This window comes from Euwallacea fornicatus, chromosome 38 (assembly GCF_040115645.1).
Source record: "Euwallacea fornicatus isolate EFF26 chromosome 38, ASM4011564v1, whole genome shotgun sequence".
Classification (NCBI taxonomy): Eukaryota; Metazoa; Arthropoda; class Insecta; order Coleoptera; family Curculionidae; genus Euwallacea; species Euwallacea fornicatus.
This window is the reverse complement of record NC_089578.1, coordinates 502,440-521,361: the sequence shown is the minus strand read 5'-3', so window position 1 is coordinate 521,361 and position 18,922 is coordinate 502,440. Positions and strand designations below refer to the sequence as shown.

General features: G+C 42.8%; 1 protein-coding gene across 5 annotated transcripts in view; it reads left to right on the top strand.

Moving 5' to 3' along the window:
- Window positions 1–2,408: 2,408 nt before the first annotated feature.
- E(bx) (nucleosome-remodeling factor subunit NURF301 E(bx)) overlaps window positions 2,409–18,922 on the top strand; it is a 35,806-nt gene continuing 19,292 nt past the window's right edge. For 3 of the 5 annotated variants that reach the window (XM_066301248.1, XM_066301247.1, XM_066301246.1), the window contains exons 1-5: window positions 2,409–3,992; window positions 10,592–10,874; window positions 11,364–14,771; window positions 15,534–15,799; window positions 16,857–16,955. In XM_066301248.1, coding sequence (XP_066157345.1) covers window positions 2,975–3,992; window positions 10,592–10,874; window positions 11,364–14,771; window positions 15,534–15,799; window positions 16,857–16,955 — 5,074 coding nt within the window. In that variant the 5' untranslated portion in view covers window positions 2,409–2,974. The remainder of the gene's footprint in view (window positions 3,993–10,591; window positions 10,875–11,363; window positions 14,772–15,533; window positions 15,800–16,856; window positions 16,956–18,922) is intronic. The other 2 variants (XM_066301249.1, XM_066301250.1) reach the window with 2 other exon arrangements.

Below are 18,922 nucleotides of genomic sequence, written 5' to 3'. Positions count from 1 at the left end.
TCACAGGTTTGGATTATGTTACATATATACAAGTTGATTTTTTATACACTACAGACTCAAAAATTCTCAAAAATATTGTAGTACAAAAGACATAAAAAAATATATAATTTTTTTTGGGAGACATCTTCTCACCCATTGCTACTCACTCTCACTGACAGGAACCTAAAAAAAATTAAATTCAAACACCACTCCTGAATTGTTTTTAGGAAGATTTTAGCTATCCATTGATTTGTCGTAAAATGGAGGATGTTCCTATTTCATTTTTTTAAGTTAGAGTGCATAGGTGTTTTAAGAGATTAAAATTTAAGATTAAAATGTTTTGGAGATTTGTTTTACTGCAATAGTTTCTGACATTTTCTAAGTGGATGGTTCTGGAAAATCACTCTATATATTGGCAAATTACACATGTTAAATTACTGTTACAGATTTCTGAGGGATTCTGACTTGAATAAATGGAAGGAGGTCGTTGGCGTTTCCAGTGACACCTGGGCCTGGCAAAAGAATGAACTCATCCGCACCACTTAGTTAAGGCAAAGGTAAGTATAAAACCTGCTCCATATTCTTCCTTAAATTTAATCATTGCTTGTGCTTTGGCTTATACAATTGCTTCAACTAAAACAAAAATGTTTTAGAGGCCTTGCAAGGTAAGGTCATCATATCCGAGTTATTATTTTTGGAGGTGATGGAAGAACTTGATCCTAGTACTAAAACTGGTGCACATGATAATGTACCAGTGAAAAAAGTCAGCTTCTTGATAAAAAAAAAGGCCAAGACATATATAAAAACGCAAACTTCGGTTATTGCAAGTATCTAACAAATGTTTATATTTTTTTGAAACAAGTTAGGATCGTTCAGAAATCTATAATAGTAATTGAATGTTTGCAATCTGTCCACATATATGTAATTCAAACCTGTGAGTTTTTTTATAGCTTTTCCTTGGCAAGACATTATCAATTGTGGAACAAAATGTTATTTATAACGTTAACGAAGTTTTCCCTCCCAACCCTTTAAAAAGGTCAATGTTTGTAAATCCACCACTCCGACAACCCCTACTCGTGTGTTAGGCGTTACTGACAAGCGAATCAAAAGAGCAAAGAGTGATTGGCCGGATTCTTGACATCTCGATTCGGTTTGGATTGTCATTTCATTATCACTATTTGTTTTTTTTTTACATTAAAAAAATGACAATCAAAGTCGATTTACGATTTCAAGAATCCTACCTTGGTTCTGTTAGCTCCATATTTGGCAGTTACACAGGCAACTGGAGCACCCAGTGTAGCTATATGATCGACTGTGGTGACAATTTTGGTTTGATTTAGTATGAATTTGGGGTTTTGGCTGCCAAATTGGCCGAATTAATGTACGAAATTTAGGTAGATTCAGATTTTTTGGCCGCGATCTTGTGCACTGACAGATACAGTGGCGCCTTACACTTTTTGCTTTTTCCTTTAATTTTTTATTTTGTCTTAACCATCTAACATTGGAAAATAAGAATAAAAAAACAGTTCAGTTCCAGATAATGGACTAAAATTAATCTCAGTAAGGAAATGAGAGAATATTTTATTTGCTAATTCCTTCGTTTAAAATTTATCCCTTGTTTGGGGTTGCCGAGTAGACAATATAGATAATGATCACTATTCAGTTTCGAGCATTCATAATTTGTTGTATTGCTCTTCTGCAATTTGTACTGAACGCTGAACCTAAAGCGCGAATCTAAGGACCTAATTTGTCCGATAAAATAGGCGAGAACCTTTTTTCACGAAATTAGATTCGGCAAAGTTCCCATTCTCGCTCATGTATTTCTTTAGAACCATGGCTCAGGATGGAGGGAATTAATAATTGACATATTGCTGTGGGAAAATTAGCGAGTTCCACATATTCGTTTCTTCGACTTTTACGGAAGATATTTCCGATATTTGATTTGGGAACAAAATCTTCAAACATCAAAGAGTTAAGCTCTAAAAGCCGCACGTAACGAGTATCGTTTTGATTCTATTTTGAGGTTATAATAGTGCGATAAAGGAGTTATTCTGATCCTCAAGTGATAAAAGAAAAGTGGAGTTGTAGAAATAATTAACGGGAGAGCGAGCCGCCACTGGTGAGTATCTTCGCCATCTTGCCATTTCCGTGGATCCGCCGTTCGTGGTGCCGTTTGAGCAGACTCGTACGTCTCCGTCGCTGCCCCCCCATAATCCGATCTTCCATCTCTCTTTCCTGTGGCGCTGTTGTGCCGGAAGTATTACATAATATGGCCAAATAATGCTTAAAAAAATATAAGGTTGATCAAAAAGAACACGAAAATGAAGCCCTCACGAAGGGCACATGCAAATTTCTCGATTGCATTGCGATTTTTGCTGAATTTCCGTATTATCGAATTTCCGACACTAACGACATCTTCTATCAATATCAATATCCCGCATTTGTCATTGGGCTTGTAAGGCAAACGACTCGTTTCTGGCAGTTCTTCCCATACGCCTGGGAATTTTTGCGTTGATCCGGTGAAATTTTTCGCAGTTGTTGGTGTCCGAGTGCCAGTTTACCGTTTTTTGGAAAATATGCGTCTGCCTGGGCGCTTTTTGAAAAAATTGTTGCAAGTTGTCATGGCGGCGTTGGAGACCGACCAATAGGAGACGAGGATGCCATCATTCATGAGTGTTCTTTTTGGCCCAGGGTACGCGTTGGGTTTTGTCTTGCGAATTTCGGGCTGAAATCGTCGAATTTCCGAGCCAAACGGGCGCAATTCGACGACCGTGCATCGGTCCATTTGATTTATGGGGAGTTTACCGCAAACGAAAAGGTGAAACGGTAAAAAGGCCATTGTTGTCACGTGACGTGTTCGATTAGTATGGCGAAAGAGCAGAACGACAGCCGTGAGCAATTTTAAGTAAACTTTTGACATTCGTATTTGTATACAAGTTTGTTTTTGTAATATCCCACGTGGACCTGGACCATCTTATGACAGATTAACATAGTGATGTCAACGAGAGGTGCGAAAAAGAGGGGACGCCCCCCTAAGGTACAGGTTTCAGATAGGGCTAAAAAATTTCAAATACAATTCCTCAAGAAACCGAAATACCTGTTAAATTACCAGAAAAAGGAGGCGGACTCGCAGTCCAGCACTCCATCGGCGTCCCGGGGATCCTCCCCCTTGGAGAACGAGTCTCGTAGGAGCAGCACGAGAATTCGTGGCAAAAACGGTCACAGAGCGGGACGAAAAAGTGGGTATGCGGGGTCGGCATATCAGCGTAGAGGCTACAACACTGGGTATGACTACCACGATTCTGAGTACCATTACGGATCAGATTTTGGTGATGACGATAGTGACAAGAGTGAAGTTGAAGATGAGGTGCTCAGCGAGAGTGATATTGAGTCCGTGGGAGGCCACAGCAATGACAGTGATTTCTCATTGAGCAGTTACAGCACATTGAGCGGCACCCCAAGGAAATCGAATTCCCAATTGAACAGGGCCCCCACACCCGAGCCTTTGTGGCTTCAAGACAGGGAACTGCCTTTATTAAAGCTACCAAAATCATCGGAAGATCTTCTAGTCCCCAAAGAGCACATCATGAAAACTCTCAGTATATATGAGGTATTGAGACACTTTAGGAACTTGGTCCGCCTGTCCCCATTCAGGTTTGAGGATTTTTGTGCCGCTTTAATGTGCGAAGATCAAAGTAGTTTACTATCAGAGATCCATATAATGCTCTTAAAAGCGTTGTTGAGGGAGGAGGACTCGCAGCAAACACATTTCGGCCCACTGGACCAAAAGGATAGTGTCAATATTGCATTATATTTAATTGACAACATTACTTATCCAGAAGTCTTGAGGTCATATGTGGAAAGTGACAAGTCATTTGACTCAAATGTACTGCAGGTGCTGAGTTCCACAGATTATCCCTTTACAGGGCTAGAAGACAGGATAAAAGTGCTGCAATTCTTGACTGATCAGTTTTTGATTACTCACCCAATTAGAGAAGATCTGTTGAGTGAAGGTAAGAAAATTATACTTTGGTATTTATAACTAAGCTTTAAGCCTCTAAAAACTATTATCCACAAATATGGCTAGTCACATTATCAGCAATTTCTTAATTGTTTTGTGTTCTTTGTTATAGTTTTCACACATGGAGGTAAGGGAGGTAGTAGTGGGTAGTGGTAGAAAAATACCTCATTTCTTGCTCTATCAGGGTCAAAATATTTGTTTGTCTTTTCTGACACTATGTTGATAGATTTTAACCCTGAATTCTGTAAGAAATTTGTGCTTTAATAAATAACTAAATAAGGCAAAAAGTTTATAATATATGTAAATGTGGATTCATAGATGTCTCGACAGGCTCTTCATCTTTAATATACAATTTTTGGTCAAATTTCATCGAATCCTGCATAAGATCTTGTTGATTTTCATTAATTCCTATTAATATTATTCTAGTTTGGTTTGTAAAAATCCCTTTAAAATTTCAATAAATACTTTTCAACATAAAATATTTTTTTAAAAACCATAATGATGGTTAAAAAGTGCTTTTTGTATAAGAAAATCATGTTTTTTTCCACTCCAGATACTTTCAAGATTAGGCATTTTTGCTTTGTCATTTGAAAAATTTTATAGATATTATGTTTTCACTTGATAAAAATAAATACATTAAAGGAGGAAATATGTTACATTTCAGAAAAATCCCTCAACTCATTTTCATGACCAGGATCATCTATTGCACAAGATGATTTATGGTCAATGATAAGTTAGACATTTATGAAAGGTGAGACACATGATCTCACTGAAAAGTTGTACACGTGATTGATCTTGCAAATTTCTCTTTTGTTGCTGTTTAAAATTTTCAGCAAATTGACATTGCCAGGAGTGTAACAACTCCAATATGTAATTATTAAATGTGATCATATATATATATATAATTTTATTTCTACATGGGTATTTCTTTAGTTCATTATCTCTAGCAGTTTTCAAAATATTAATTAACGTTCTATTTCTTTTGTTCAAAATATGGCCCTAATGAAATCCCTGTTACAACACGGCTTGAATTCGCCAAAAGCAGACATTTTAGGGGTTGTCTTTGAAAAGTGAATAATTTATTTTAAAAAATCAAAGGAAAACCGTATAGAAAATGTATTTTTAAATTTTTACTAAATTTGAAATTAATTTAACTAATCGAATGCAGGATCTTAAAATTCCACACCGAGAAATTTCAAAACCTTTTATAGGCAGCTTCTGATCATGTGGTGATTTGTACCAGGCATGGGTTTCTTGCAATATGCACAAAAACATTTAAAAAAAAAGCGAATATTGTAATAGAAATAAATTTAAGATATTATTAAGTATGATCAAAAAGTCACTTTTCTCTTTTTTTTTTAAAAAAAAGGAAAAACTTATAAGAATTCTTACTGAGGCTCCAAATGACATCTCTACAGTGAGATATGCCTGAACCGTTGGGCAATGTCTTCAGATGGACCCCCAAAGCAAAAGTGGACGGTCATTGCAAAAATTGCAATGGAAAAGTGACATTAGTTTTCCTTCTCTTACCATAATTTGGTGGGAAAAAATGAAAACTTTGTGTTTTTTCTTTTTAAATAATTGAAAAACCAAAGATAGTTTTGTACATTCATCTGCATCATGATCGCTCCGTTCAGTACACACCTTTTTTCCATACTCCACATTCTTATCTTGGACATACAGTGTATCAATAAATATAATAAACATCTTGATATACAGGCTGTTTCTTAACGGATGGTAAAAAATTAAATGGGTGAATCATGAGTTTATTTTAAGACGAAAACTTCATATAAAGGCATATCCTAAATTGCTTCCAATTCGATTTACAGGGTGTTAAATTTCCTTTTTTTTTTTTTAATTTTCATGAATTTCTCTGTTATTTGTAAAGATTGTTAACTCAGTATTGATAGAGAATATTATAGAGGGTATGAATTTACCCTTCTTTTCACGAATCTCACATGAGCCTCTTTCTCCGACTCTTCATGGGTTGCCGGACAGTATGAAAAGCTCCAGGGGCATTTCTGATGGTTTCACAAGCATTCACAATTTTTCAAGAATTCACTAGCTTACTCGTGTCGTTAGGTCCATTGGAGCAAACATTGTTAGATTTTTTGCAAATATCTCTTGAATTATTGTTGTTAATGAGAGAACTGAAGAGGCAAGAGAGCTAATAAAACGCATAAGGAGGGATTAGGTCAAGTTAGTGGATAAAATTTAAAAATGTCGTTAAAAAAGTTCTGATGGAAATATTGAGAGGGACCACGGAAAAAGCAACGCTCTGTGGAGTATTTTGAATAATTGTCACTTCAGTTTGTTAACAATGCTAAAGAGATCGTTACTACTAATTTCGAGTCAATTACCTTTATGAATAACAGAAACGAATGAAAATCTACGAAACAATTAAACTTTAACGCCCTGTAAAACAAAATGGAGGCAATTTACGACGTGCCTTCATATGAGGTTTCCATCCTAAAAAAGCTCATGATTCACCCATTCCATTTTTTACCGTCCGTCAAGAAACCCCCTGTACACGTACGTATCTACAGCATGAGCTATATAGGGTATGGTAATGCACACGTGCACAAAGACGGAATTTTCCGTTTTTCAGATCTTTCCCTTTTTCGGTGAAGGGGCAAGTTGTCTCGACGTCAGGGGATGTGTCTTGTTCATACCGAGCTTTCAATAAGAATAAATCAATCTCTTCAGTAATATCGCTGGTTTGACTCGAAAATGCAAAATACTGAATTTTTTAAGAAAAAAAAAACCGTGCGGTAAAAGACGCGATTACCTAGGAAAGCCGTGCTGTAAAGTAGCGAGCGTAATGCGGCTTCAACGGTTCTTACCGACTGTATTTTGTAGCGACCGCTATACTACAGCACAGCTTTCCTAGGAAGCCCTAGTTAGCCGCAAATGCAGTAAATAAACAATGAATATTGTTTTTTCGAAATTTGTTTATGTAGGAAGTAGGAGGTGATTGTGAGGACGAACGGTTTCGCCGTTCTTGATAATTTTACTCGGTAATTAGGCGTTTATGGGGGGTGGGGGGGAGGGGCATTGCTTTGGGGCTCAGCGGGGATGGGGGGTGGAAGCTGCGAAATAAAACCTCAACTGAGGAGCAATATCGTATTTATTGAGCAAGCGTAATTACAAATCTGAGTACAAATATACAGCGTGTCTGTGTCTTGAACTCCAGTACCGACAACATACCACTTCACGTTCACGTATTATTATAAGACAAGCAATGAGCGGTTGAAAAATAAGCAAACGAGTCTAAAAATAGCCAAATTCTCCTTCGGGTTTGGCCGCGGAGCCCCAGCACAAACAAACAGGGTGGTCAGGTGGTAGATAGTTAAAGCTTTGGAGATAAAAGGTCAAATCCATATTTATCACCGATCTGGAATTATACATAGCAATATTAGCATATGAATATACGTACGAATGTTAACGTGCAAAGGTCAAAATAACATCGTGTCGGGGTTAACACGATCGCCGGTTCGGCACGTGTTTTACCTCGACGGTAACTTGGCTGAAGAATGCTTCTTCAAAGTCTCTATTGCACCGAGCGGGGTACACTCGGCCTCTGTAGTCACATCGGACTACCACGTGCTATTGCGGACATTTCCGCGTGTGACCGAGCAGGACAACGTAGCCGCTACCGGACACTCCGACGTTAACACCAGAGGCGTTAACGCTCCTACTACGCAGCGTAGTAGGAGCGTCATCATCTATGTTCGTGAATCCTGACTATGACACCATTTAGTTCATGACTTCCGTTAAGTCAAGAATCTACTCGGATGATTCCTTTCGGAAGAAATATCCGACGGACTTGCTGGGGAAATTGATGGTCCACAGGAGGGCTGCAGCCCACTGAAGGGGTGCCAGGATCGGCGGGGGTGGTTGTGGGTTTCGCGTCCACGAGATTTAGATTTATCGAACAGTTCGGTAACAGACAGTTGTCGGGGCGGCAACACTTCGCTAATGCTCGAGCCCGATTTCCCGACGAGTTGCAGTTCGACATGTGATGATCTGCGCTTTTTCTTGCGAAATCTTGACCATTCACTGCACTACTTGACTGCGACATTAACAGTGCCCAAACACGGCCTGACCAGTCTTCGATTGTCTCGCGTTAAGTTCAGTTTGCACGGAATTTTCTCGTTCGCAGGTCGAAAAGCGCATTTTTTTCTTGATCGCCTCACAGGAACGCCCTGTGCATGTGCGGTTGCCGAAGCGAAGAAAACGCTAATTGAGTGGTTGTCTTGTGCAAACCCGCGCACAGCAAGACGAATCCTGTAGTGCAATGTAGCATGTCTGTTTTTACAGGGAAAACCTTTGCTTATCGTCACATTCTCCAGTCGTCTAGTGCCACCTTCAAGTTCTTTTTAGGAGCGCCCATTTCCTCTTCCACCCGTCGAGGCCCCTTTCTAGAGTCTTTGTCACATTTCGTGGCATCCCTACGTCAAGCTGGTTTAATACAAGCGATTTGCCACTGTATAGAAATGTCTGACAGGGCGTGGTCATCTGGTTCCGTCAACCAGTTGACGTCTGGAGTTTTGTCTGCTGGTCGCAGGTACTCTTCGCAACGCAAGATACTGCCAGTCTCAACGTCGTTGTCATGCCCAGGACCATCTCTGGTGCGGCCTCTTCGCCCTGGTTCTGGGCAAACGAAACAAATCGAAGAGCGAAGTCTCTTCTTCAAATGTCGATATTTCATCCTCGATGAAATTGAAATTGCCGCTGATTTCAAATTTCCTTCTAATTGGGTCTGATTTTCGAATACTGACCGTTAACCCAGTGTTGTATGACGCGGGTGCCACTGGGCTGCCACTATAGAAAAACAATCAAATTTATCAAATAATCAAATTTATGTTCATTAAATATCAACGTCCGTATTAACGTCGGCTTTGCCGCATTTGCACAGCAAAATTTGACGCTGATTCACCAGATTTTCGGATATTGACAGCGAGCGAAGTTGGCCCCAGGTCGGGATCATCGGGCTTTCCGATTTTGGCGAGCCTCCAGTTTTCGTCACAGAACTCCCGCGCGTTCCCTGAAATCTCCCCCTTTAGTTTATTTATGTTTGCGACTGCGCATGCTCCCGATAATTAGCAATTTGGTGGGTGTTTGTGCCGGAATAGAGCTACCACAAGCAACTAGAATCAGCTTACCAGCCGCCCCTCGGTGAGGTGCGGGACAGCCCTTGTTTGCCTTCAGTGTCCCGACGTCTCCCCGAGGTTTAATTAGGGAGAGCAAACTAATTCTACTGAATATTGATATTTTGTTTCTTATAGTGCCTCAATTATGAGGGAGTCCAACTTAAAACTGGAAGTTAACCCATCAATCCATTAACTTTGAATTTTAAATTTCCTTAACATGCCGAGGGAAACTCAAATCCGCCTCTTTAAACGCCCAGAAAATCATTTGTGTGAAAATAAATGGCTTTAAGAGACTTTTTAATGCTGTTAGAATAGTCAGCTCCGCTAAAAGCACTGAACACATACAGGGTGTCCCGGAATCACTTTTACATAACGACAATTTGTCCTGACAGTAACTATACTAACTTTAATTTTTTTTATGTCTTTCGTTCCCACCCTGTATAATGAAAATGGAAAAAATCGTTTTGGAGGGGGAAAATTTTTGAAAATTATCCAAAAATACTGTGCAAGATGGTGAGCAGTTTATGAACCACCTTTGTAGGTTCTCTGGAGTTAGTCCTAACGAGAGCGACGCTTTTTGTGAATTGGGCTTTGGAAACAAAACACCAACGCTTTGGTTCTCAGCATTAATGGCGTCTCGGTCCCCTTGTGCTCTAAAAAAATATTAAATGTCGATGGCAAATCTACGAAATACTTGGGGAACGTTCCTCCAGAGTTCAGGGTTAAACCCATCAAAACTTAATGCATTTTCATAAGAGATTGAACCCAGTTAAAAACAGATGAAAGTCACATTTTCAGTTTGACAGTTGATCAAAAGCCATGAAATTAAAGAAAAATGTCACATTCGTGTCATTTTGACATTCTCACATTCGTGTCATTTTGACATTCTCACATTCGTGTCATTTTGACATTCTCACATTCGTGTCGTTTTGACATTCTCACATTCGTGTCGTTTTGACATTCTCATTGACGTTTGTCGGTTGATTAATCGGTAATAACCGTACTGACGAACGTACTGCTGCGGAAGTTATTAACTTCATATACAGGATGTTGCCCCGCGGGGCCGACCACAGGAAAACCCGTGTAAATTTCAATACAACCTAACATTAAGCCCGTCAAGACTTAGTGTGTTTTAATAAGAAATTGAGCTCGGTTGGAAACGGATAAAAACCACATTTTCAGTTTGACAGTTGATGAAAGGCCATAAAAATGAAAAAATGTCACACTGATGTCATTTTTGACATTTTCACTGACGTTTGTCGTTTGGTTAATCGATCACAACCGTACTGGCGAACATATGGTTGCGCGTGTTGTTAATGTCATATACAGGGTGTTGCAATGCCAGACCGACCGTGGGAAAACCCATGTAAATTTCATTACCATTTCATATAATCTTCCTCGCTCGTTTGATCCTTATCTTCACATTGTCCACTTCCAGTGCCTATGCATTATGACGACCACTGCAGAGTCTGCCACAAGCTCGGCGATCTCTTGTGCTGCGAAACTTGCCCCGCGGTTTACCATCTGAATTGCGTGGATCCCCCCTTGGTCAACGTACCTGAAGAAGACTGGCAATGCGGTATCTGCCGATCGCACAAAGTGGCCGGGGTGGTGGACTGTGTGCTGGACATCGAGAAGCAGGGGCAGCTGTCGAGGCAGGATCCTTTGGGCTACGACAGACACGGACGGAAATATTACTTCTTGTGCAGAAGAATTTTCGTGTAAGCACTTTGAGTCAATTTCTTTAAGTCTGACTTCAGTAGTATGCGTGAAGGTTAATTTTCTATTTATTTATACAGGGCGTTTCATTGGGAATGGGACATTGCAAAACCCGAGACTGAAATGTGACGATTAGACCCAACGTACTTTATATCAATGTTGCGTGCGTCAGAATTACAGGGTGTTAAAATTTCATTTCAAAATTCCTTAATACCTTTAGTGTTTTTATAGAATCAACACCAAAACTGGCATAGTTAAGCTTTGCGAGATGCCAAGCGAGAATTTTGATCTACTTTTTACCTATCTCGGGTTTGGCCATGTCCCATTCCCAATGAATCACCCTCTATATGTACAAAGGTTGAAATCCTTCTCATGCGTTATCTTTGGTGCTTGAGATACTCTGAATGGTCATATTAATCGCCGCGCATGCGTAGAAATACATATATGTACTAACTAGAAATAAATCGATATTATTCTCTTTCATTGCGCAGGGAAAACCAGGAGGGGGAAGTGTGGTACTACTCCACAAAACTCCAATTCGACGAATTATTCAAAGTGTTCAATAAGGACGACATGGAGAGTCAGCTGTGCCGAGACTTCGAGGAATACAAGGAAGAGATTGTGAGACAAATGGAGCTGACTGAGAAACTGACCAATCAACTGAAAGCCAACAAGAAGACGTACTTCGATGCCGAGCATGCGGCCATCTTGAAAGCCATCAAAGAGCGGGACGAGAAGCTGCTCGAAGAGAAGAAGGAGAAGGAGCGTCAGGACGCCGAGGACATGGTGGCCAAAATGCACGAGGACGGTTCGGACGTGCCGTCCGTGGTCCACAGCGAAACTGTAGCCACCACCACGGACGTTTCCGGGGACAAGTCCGGCGAGCAATCGCCCTCCAATAAATCTTCATCGGAAAAGGAGAATGTGGACGATGAGGATGAGAAAAACAAAGATATAATTACGAGATCGAAAACCGGTTCCTTGTTGCCGAGGACATACAATTTGGACGACTTTAAGCGAAAATCCAACGAGGACAAGGACGACTCTCGGCTTACGCGATTGAAATCCAATCAAATCGCCAACGGCACGTACCTCTACAAACTGGGAATGGAAAACACGTTCAAAAGTTACGTCAACCAATTTACGACGAACATAATCGCCCTCAACAAACCCCAAAGGAACGAGGAGAGGGACAAAAAGCGTCATTTGTCGCACAAATTCTCCCTCACTCCAGCCTCCGAATTCAAGTGGATCGGCGGCACCAATGGTTCGAGAGTGCTCATGGTAAACACCTTAAGACACAGCATTTTACAACTAGAACAGGTTATTCAGTCCCCGTATATGCACCCCAATTGGCACTTGGTGCGCAAGCATTGGTTGAATGCTGTCGGCAACTGCCAGGCCCCCAAAGACTTCGCCAAAGCCCTGATAGTGCTGCAGGCCTGCATTAAGCCCATTTGCTTCGCCAACGTTTGGCACGATCAATTGGGGCACACCAAATTGATCAGGATTACCGCTCAGGAAAGGGAGGATCGGAAGAAGATTGAGAAGCGAGAGAAAAAGGAGCGGGAAGAGGAGGAAGAGAGAAATCGCCTGTTGTGCGCGAGCAACTACGTGAAATATACGATGGGGTTCAAACACCAGCTGTGGAAGCAGAAAGGGGAGGAGTACAGGATTCACGGAAGGTGGGGGTGGTTGTGGATTAGAATTCCCAGGAATTTCAAGCATACGGATTCCAAGAAATTGGGTCTTGCCGGTGACCCTCAAAGGTTTATGCTCCAGATTAAGGATAAATCGGGACAGAAGAAGATCGTATCTTTGAGCCCTAACATGTACAAGTACTTGATGAATAAGCTGAAAAACCGCGAGAACCCCCTGAGCGAAGAACAGCAGAAGGAGGTCAGCGAGGCGGACAAAAAGATCGAAGAAACCTTTCCGGAAGTGTTGAAGAACATCGAAATCGTCCCGATAATAAACGAGTTCGAAGAAATCGACGTCTCGAAAGCCCTGACCACTCCCGGTCGCTTGCTCTATCCGAAGGTGGCTAAAAAGAGCGTTCTGGACGAGCTACTTGCCAGAAGATTGCAATTGAAGATTCTGGAGGAGAGGAAGATCGCCCAGAGCAAAGCTGGCGAGCAGCAGCAGCTGCCGAGGGAGGAGGAACACGTTGAGGTTGAGACGGAGAGCGAAGTTCAAAGCGAGGGAATAGAAAAACAGCTGAATAACATGCTTTCCGGAAAAATGCCTGCCGGGACCCCCGTGGTGAATCGAGAGATCATCAACAACATTGCCAAAAGTATAAACAGCCTTAGGACACAGTACGCAGCTATATCTAAGGTAGCAAAGGACTTCCAGTGCTACTCGCGCGGGTGCAACTCCGCAAGTAGTCACCAGCTGGAAAACACCTGCTACTCTCCACTGTGCATGCAGAGAGTAAAAATCCGAAAGGACCTCCTCACCCTACTAAGGAAAGCCAACATAGCATCCAACAGTCCTCTTAAAACCAATTTAAAGAACAGCTCGGCAACAACCTCCGTAAAGAAACCGTCGATATTGGAGCAGACTCTGAAGGGGCCCCACGGGGCCGCGACTAACAAAGAAATTGAAGAGGAGAAGAGGAACAGCAACGCCAACATCTGCAAGGACTTGGTGAACGCCGTTTTGACTGCCGAGAGTGCGGAGGATGAGTCCAAACAAAATGTCTACGTTCCTGCCAAAGAATCCGAGAAGAAAATCGATGAGGACGTGAAGCGCGAGTGCAAAGACGAAGTGAAGAATGAGGCGAAACTTGAAGCAATGGAAGAGGGTGATTCGTACCTCAAGGACGAGCCGATGGACATCGACGTGACCTGCACCCATTCTCTGATCAAGAAGAAGCCGAAGCTAGAAGAGGAAGACGACTTGGACATCAAGGGCATGACACCGGAGGCGATCAAAGAAATGATTTTGGGTTCGAAATCGGACATCACTCAAATAGTGACGGTCACCACGACCTCGCTGACCACAACGAAATCGACCGACGGCAAGATCAAGACGATCAGTGCCGTCCAGAGTAGCTCCAATTCCGTAACGATGCAATCGGCAAATGGGGCTGGGCGGAGCATAAAAACCACCAAGACTGCGACCTACACCGCCCAGCAAAATCGGCGATTTTGCGGCTACAAAGTTGGAGTTAAACGCGAAGAGAAAGTGGTCAAAACCGAGCACGCCGAAGACGGCAGTGAAAGGGTCTATTCAACGTCTTCCACTGAAGGGAAAATATTCCTCAAGAGGTTGCCCAATCAGCTGGATTTGAGACGTAAGAAGCGCCAGGTTGTCAGGTATCCGGCCTGCTCCACCTTCCAGGCCCGGAAAGGTGTGCTTTCCCTCCTGGTCCTCCCCAAGCACGACGCCAGGAAACTGGCCCGGAACGCCGGAAGGATGCAAATGTCCGGATACAATATTTTAGCGAAACAGAACAACTCGGTGTGGCCGTACCCCTGTGCCAGGCCCCTCTTTAAAACCTGCTGGGTGTACCGCACGGTTAATTTAAAATCGCTGGCAGCCACCGCCATGCAGTTGAGGATACTGTGGGCCACCCTGCGGTGGGACGACATGCACACCAAACTGCCCAACACCGACGGCAAGCACCAGATCACCACGGAGACCGAGATCCTCTCGTTGGAGTTGCTGAAGCACCGCCACGTCGGCCAGTTCATGGAGAAGACCCAGTATCTCAGGCGGAAGGTGGTCATCCCTTTGGAGCTGCCCAAGACCGTGAGGGAGGTGACGTCGATTCGGAGCGGATTGAGGAAGAGGAAGAGGCCCGAGTCGCCGCAGTGCATGGATCCCCAGGTGACGGAGGAGTGGGTGGACGAGGACAAGCTGGAGTTGTGGGAGATCAAGCAGTACGGGGAGAAGTAAGTCGGTTTTTTTGTTGCGCGTGCGTGCGTGTGTGTGTGTTTGTAGATAGCCTGAGGCCATGAACCAACTGAAGGGGCCGGATGCATGAATCGAGGCATGAAGAGGTCAAATTGAGCGGTCGGAATTTTCTAGATATCAAACAGATAGAATTCGCCTCTGCAAAGGCGCAACCACAGTCATTAAAACGTCCTCGGGCAGTGAGGCCCAAACGTAGCGCGTTGATTGAACCATTTACCGTCTACCAATAGATGACAAACGGATTTGTCGAAGATATTTCAACGTCTACTCGAGGCTTTTTTCAATGATCGTCCGTTATAAGCAATCACTCCGTATATTACGTCTAAAAAATATCGAAATTCATTTGCATAAATTAAAAAGGGACAGCGCCTCGGCAGGTACAGTAGACGGTCACGGACGGGACATTGACGAACTCGAAAGGACGTGATAGGCGTTGCGCCTTTGAAGCATCCCCAAGTATTAAGGTTCACGGCCGCGTTGCAGCTTAGCAGGCCCAGAAGCAGTGCGAGTAGATGTCACATTAACACACTGATACGTTTAAAGGCTCTGAAACGTTCTGGCAATTATTAAAACCTCCAATTACTAACTAAACTCGAGGAATTTGATATCTTGGGACAAATTCGACGATTATCGATTCCGTTTGGCCGCATTCATGTTTCTTGAAAATCTCATTATTTATTTGTTTCACCCCATGCTTTTACCATCCTGATTAACCCCTTGCCTTGTGTGTGTTCAAACAGGATCGAAAAGGCTAATCAGCAAGTTGTAACTAGGAGCCGGACCGGCAATCTGCCGCCTCCGCGACCCTCCATACAGGCGCCCGTGGAAGCGTTGGAGCCGAGCAAGGTGGCGGTCACCAACAAAGCCACCCCCGAGGAAATAAAGGAGAAAATGGAGCAGCAACTGCGCATGCAACGCGCCGCCCACCAGCAGAAGAGGGCTCTCGAAGTGAAGAATCTGAACGTGAAGAACCCGGTCGAAGTCGGAACTCCCACCACAGCTATTTGTAAGTCAAGTTGGGGTTTTGGAAATTTTTTTTCTTATACAGGGTGACCCACGAAGTTCGCGTCATGTGGGAAGGGCGCTTGCTTGTGAATTCGGCCGAATTTCGACCTTGCCTTCGGGCTGCGCCTCGGGAACGATGACAAGCGACGTACGAATCGAAAAACAAATGAAGTGTGTCGATGACTGTCAAGTCGCGAATTTTTCCCAAAAACCTTCAAAATCCGCCATTTTCCCTCGGAATTTTGAGGAATCGCCAAGGGAAAATTTCGCAATTTTTTCTTTTCCAACTCTGCGCCAACTTTCGACTGCAATTTTTGAAAATTGACATACGGGCGGCAAATGAAAAATCGAAAAACGTGCGATTTTTCAAAATTTTGCGAAATAATTTTCAAAAAAAAAAAATGCAATTTGACAGTTGTACGGTCATTTGTTTTTCGATTCGTGCGTCGTTTGTCATCACTTCGGAAGCGCAACCCGGGGGCAAAGTGAGAATTTGGCCAAATTCTTGAGCAAGAGAACTTGCCACGTGACGCCGACCTCGCGGATCGCACTGTCGATGTACAGGGTGGTTCAAAAAAGTTTGGTGCAATCTTCCGGAGGTGATTGCTGGCGTCATTTCAGGAGAAAGCCCCGCCGACCGATACGTATCGACCTCGGCAGCGTCGTTGCCAAGATGTTCGAGTTTTACTAGCACCCCGCTAAATTCCCCCACAGCAGGCAAAATTCATCGTTCAGTTTTCGCGTGAGTGCGACACAAAACGGCTCTCGTCGCTTCTTATTGAATTGATCCCTAAGCTGGTCAGGGGGTCGCATCGTGTAGTAAAAAAATTTGAGGTCCTGGGGCGCGCGCCCCCTGCCGAGCCCTTTGGCAGGGGCTTCGGGACTCGACGGGAAAAACATTATTTTCGGCCGCGGGGGAGTGCGCGCGCGTCGGCGCCGACGCAGCCACCCCTCGAAGGTTTTTCAAAGTACTTTTGAGCCGCCCTGTAGTGTATTATACGGGGTCTTTTTTGGAATGTTGTCAAAGGATTTGTGTAACGTATATTTCTTTTTAAAAGCCACCGCTACTTCCACATCTAGTACATCTGCTACTAGTTTGGAAAAGCCGTGTACTACGACTAGTACAAATTCTTCCTTAAAACCGATTCAACCTAAAGGTAGGATTGATTGTTAGTCTACTTTGTATTGGGTTGAATGTCTGTTTAATTTTAATTTTTCCGCTGAGACATTGCATGTAATTTTTGTTTCTGTTCTTGTTTTCGTGCCATTCCCCCACTCGCTTAAACCGCAGTTACTCAGCTGCCGATTTTAAGCAATCTTGGTCATTGCGAATGTCGCCTTAGACGCGTCGGCGTCGGGGTCTAATAATACGAAGTCGGTGTCATTTTCGGCGTCGTCGGACAACGGAGTTCACCCGGTCGAATTTGAAAAATTCGGAAGCTTGACCCACGTCCAAGTTCCGCATTTCTTTCAGCCTGGTCGATCCTTGACGTTTCACAGTCTTGCACGATCGCATTGCGCTACCGGCGAACCGCGAAGGTTGCATGACGGGCGCGGTATCAATAAATTTATTCGATGATCGGAAGGCAAACGGAGATTTACAAATTTGCCTACAGGAAACTCCCCCTTTTCGCCCTTTCCTTTGCCCCCGTACAACTGTCAAACACGGCTGAGGCACCTCTGCCCCCACGCACCTCATAGGAGGGGAGCCCTTGCTCCCCCATACGCATCTTGTACCATGTCCACTAAGGGAACCAGTTCAAAGTTAACGATCAGTCGAACACATACAGGGCGATTCCAAAGTCGGAGTTCGATGGGAGCGGATAGGGCTTCAAAAAATGAGATTTTCTCACTTTGGCGCTTCTTCGCGATATCAACATCGACGGAGATACAGGGTGTCAAAGTTTTATAAAAAAAAAATAAAATTGATTAACAATTGCCAAACCGCTTGAAATAAATAAAATTTTTTAGGCGTTAGTGGTAGTCAAGTTGCATTGGAACCATCACTTCGGTGATTTTGGCCAGAAAATTTCTAATTAACAGAAAACATTTCTAAGTGACAACTGAATTTGCTTTAAAAAAAGATAAAAATCAAAATTATAATTTTTTTAAGTTTAATGATAATTTTTGTCTCTAGAAAAGTCAGTGCCGTAACATTTTTTTTTCTTAAAAAAGTCTTTATTTCCTAGGAAATAGGCTATCGACCGTTAGGTCTTTCTGCCCTTTTTAAAAATATTAAACAACTTTTATACGTGCGCCACTGGTGAGCCCAAAAATAATTTTATGTATTGAAGAATTTCCCTCCCACGCGGCTATTTTCACCTACACAATTTTGCTTAATTATCTCAAGCGGTTTGAGCATTATTAATAAATTTCTATTTCTGAAATAAAACTTCGACACCCTGTATCTCCGTCGATGTTGACGTTTCGAAAAAGCGTCAAAGGAAAAAATCTTACTTTTTGAATCCCCATTCACGAGTGAAGGGATGACTCCAACTTTAGGAACACTCTGTACAAATACCCAGTGATAACACACGTACGAGGTGTCTGCTAAATGATGACATTAATTTCAAGGGGCGATTGCTCGCCACATTTTGTGAAAAAACGTCCTAAAAACGACACCCTGTATCACGAAAACGTAGCAAGATAAGACATGTGTTTATTAGGACTTTTTTTTCATAAAATCTGACAAGGAGTCCCCCGTTTAAATTTATGCCAGCGTTCAGCAGACACCCTGTATACAACGAACATACGAAATAAATCAAAAATGGGTAGAATGTCCCTTATTTGCAACGACTTCTGCACGTCTTTTGGGCACTGATTCAAGAAGAGTTTTGATTTTTTTACATATCCATGGTCCTCCATGCTTCTTGAATGGCTTGCTTTAAATCCGCTTTATTTGAGATCTACAGGGGTTTCCTAACACGAACTTTTAGCTCACCCCGTAAGCGTTCAATTGGGTTCAGATCTGGACTTCGCGGTGGCCACTCCGAGACAACAATCGTCGCTTCTCTGAGCCGGGAAGTGGCCACTGCCGCTTCGCGTTTCCGGTCGTTCTGGTGCCGGAACATCCAAGAAACGGGCAAACTCTCGTCGCGAAACGATTCCGATGCGTTTTTGAGAA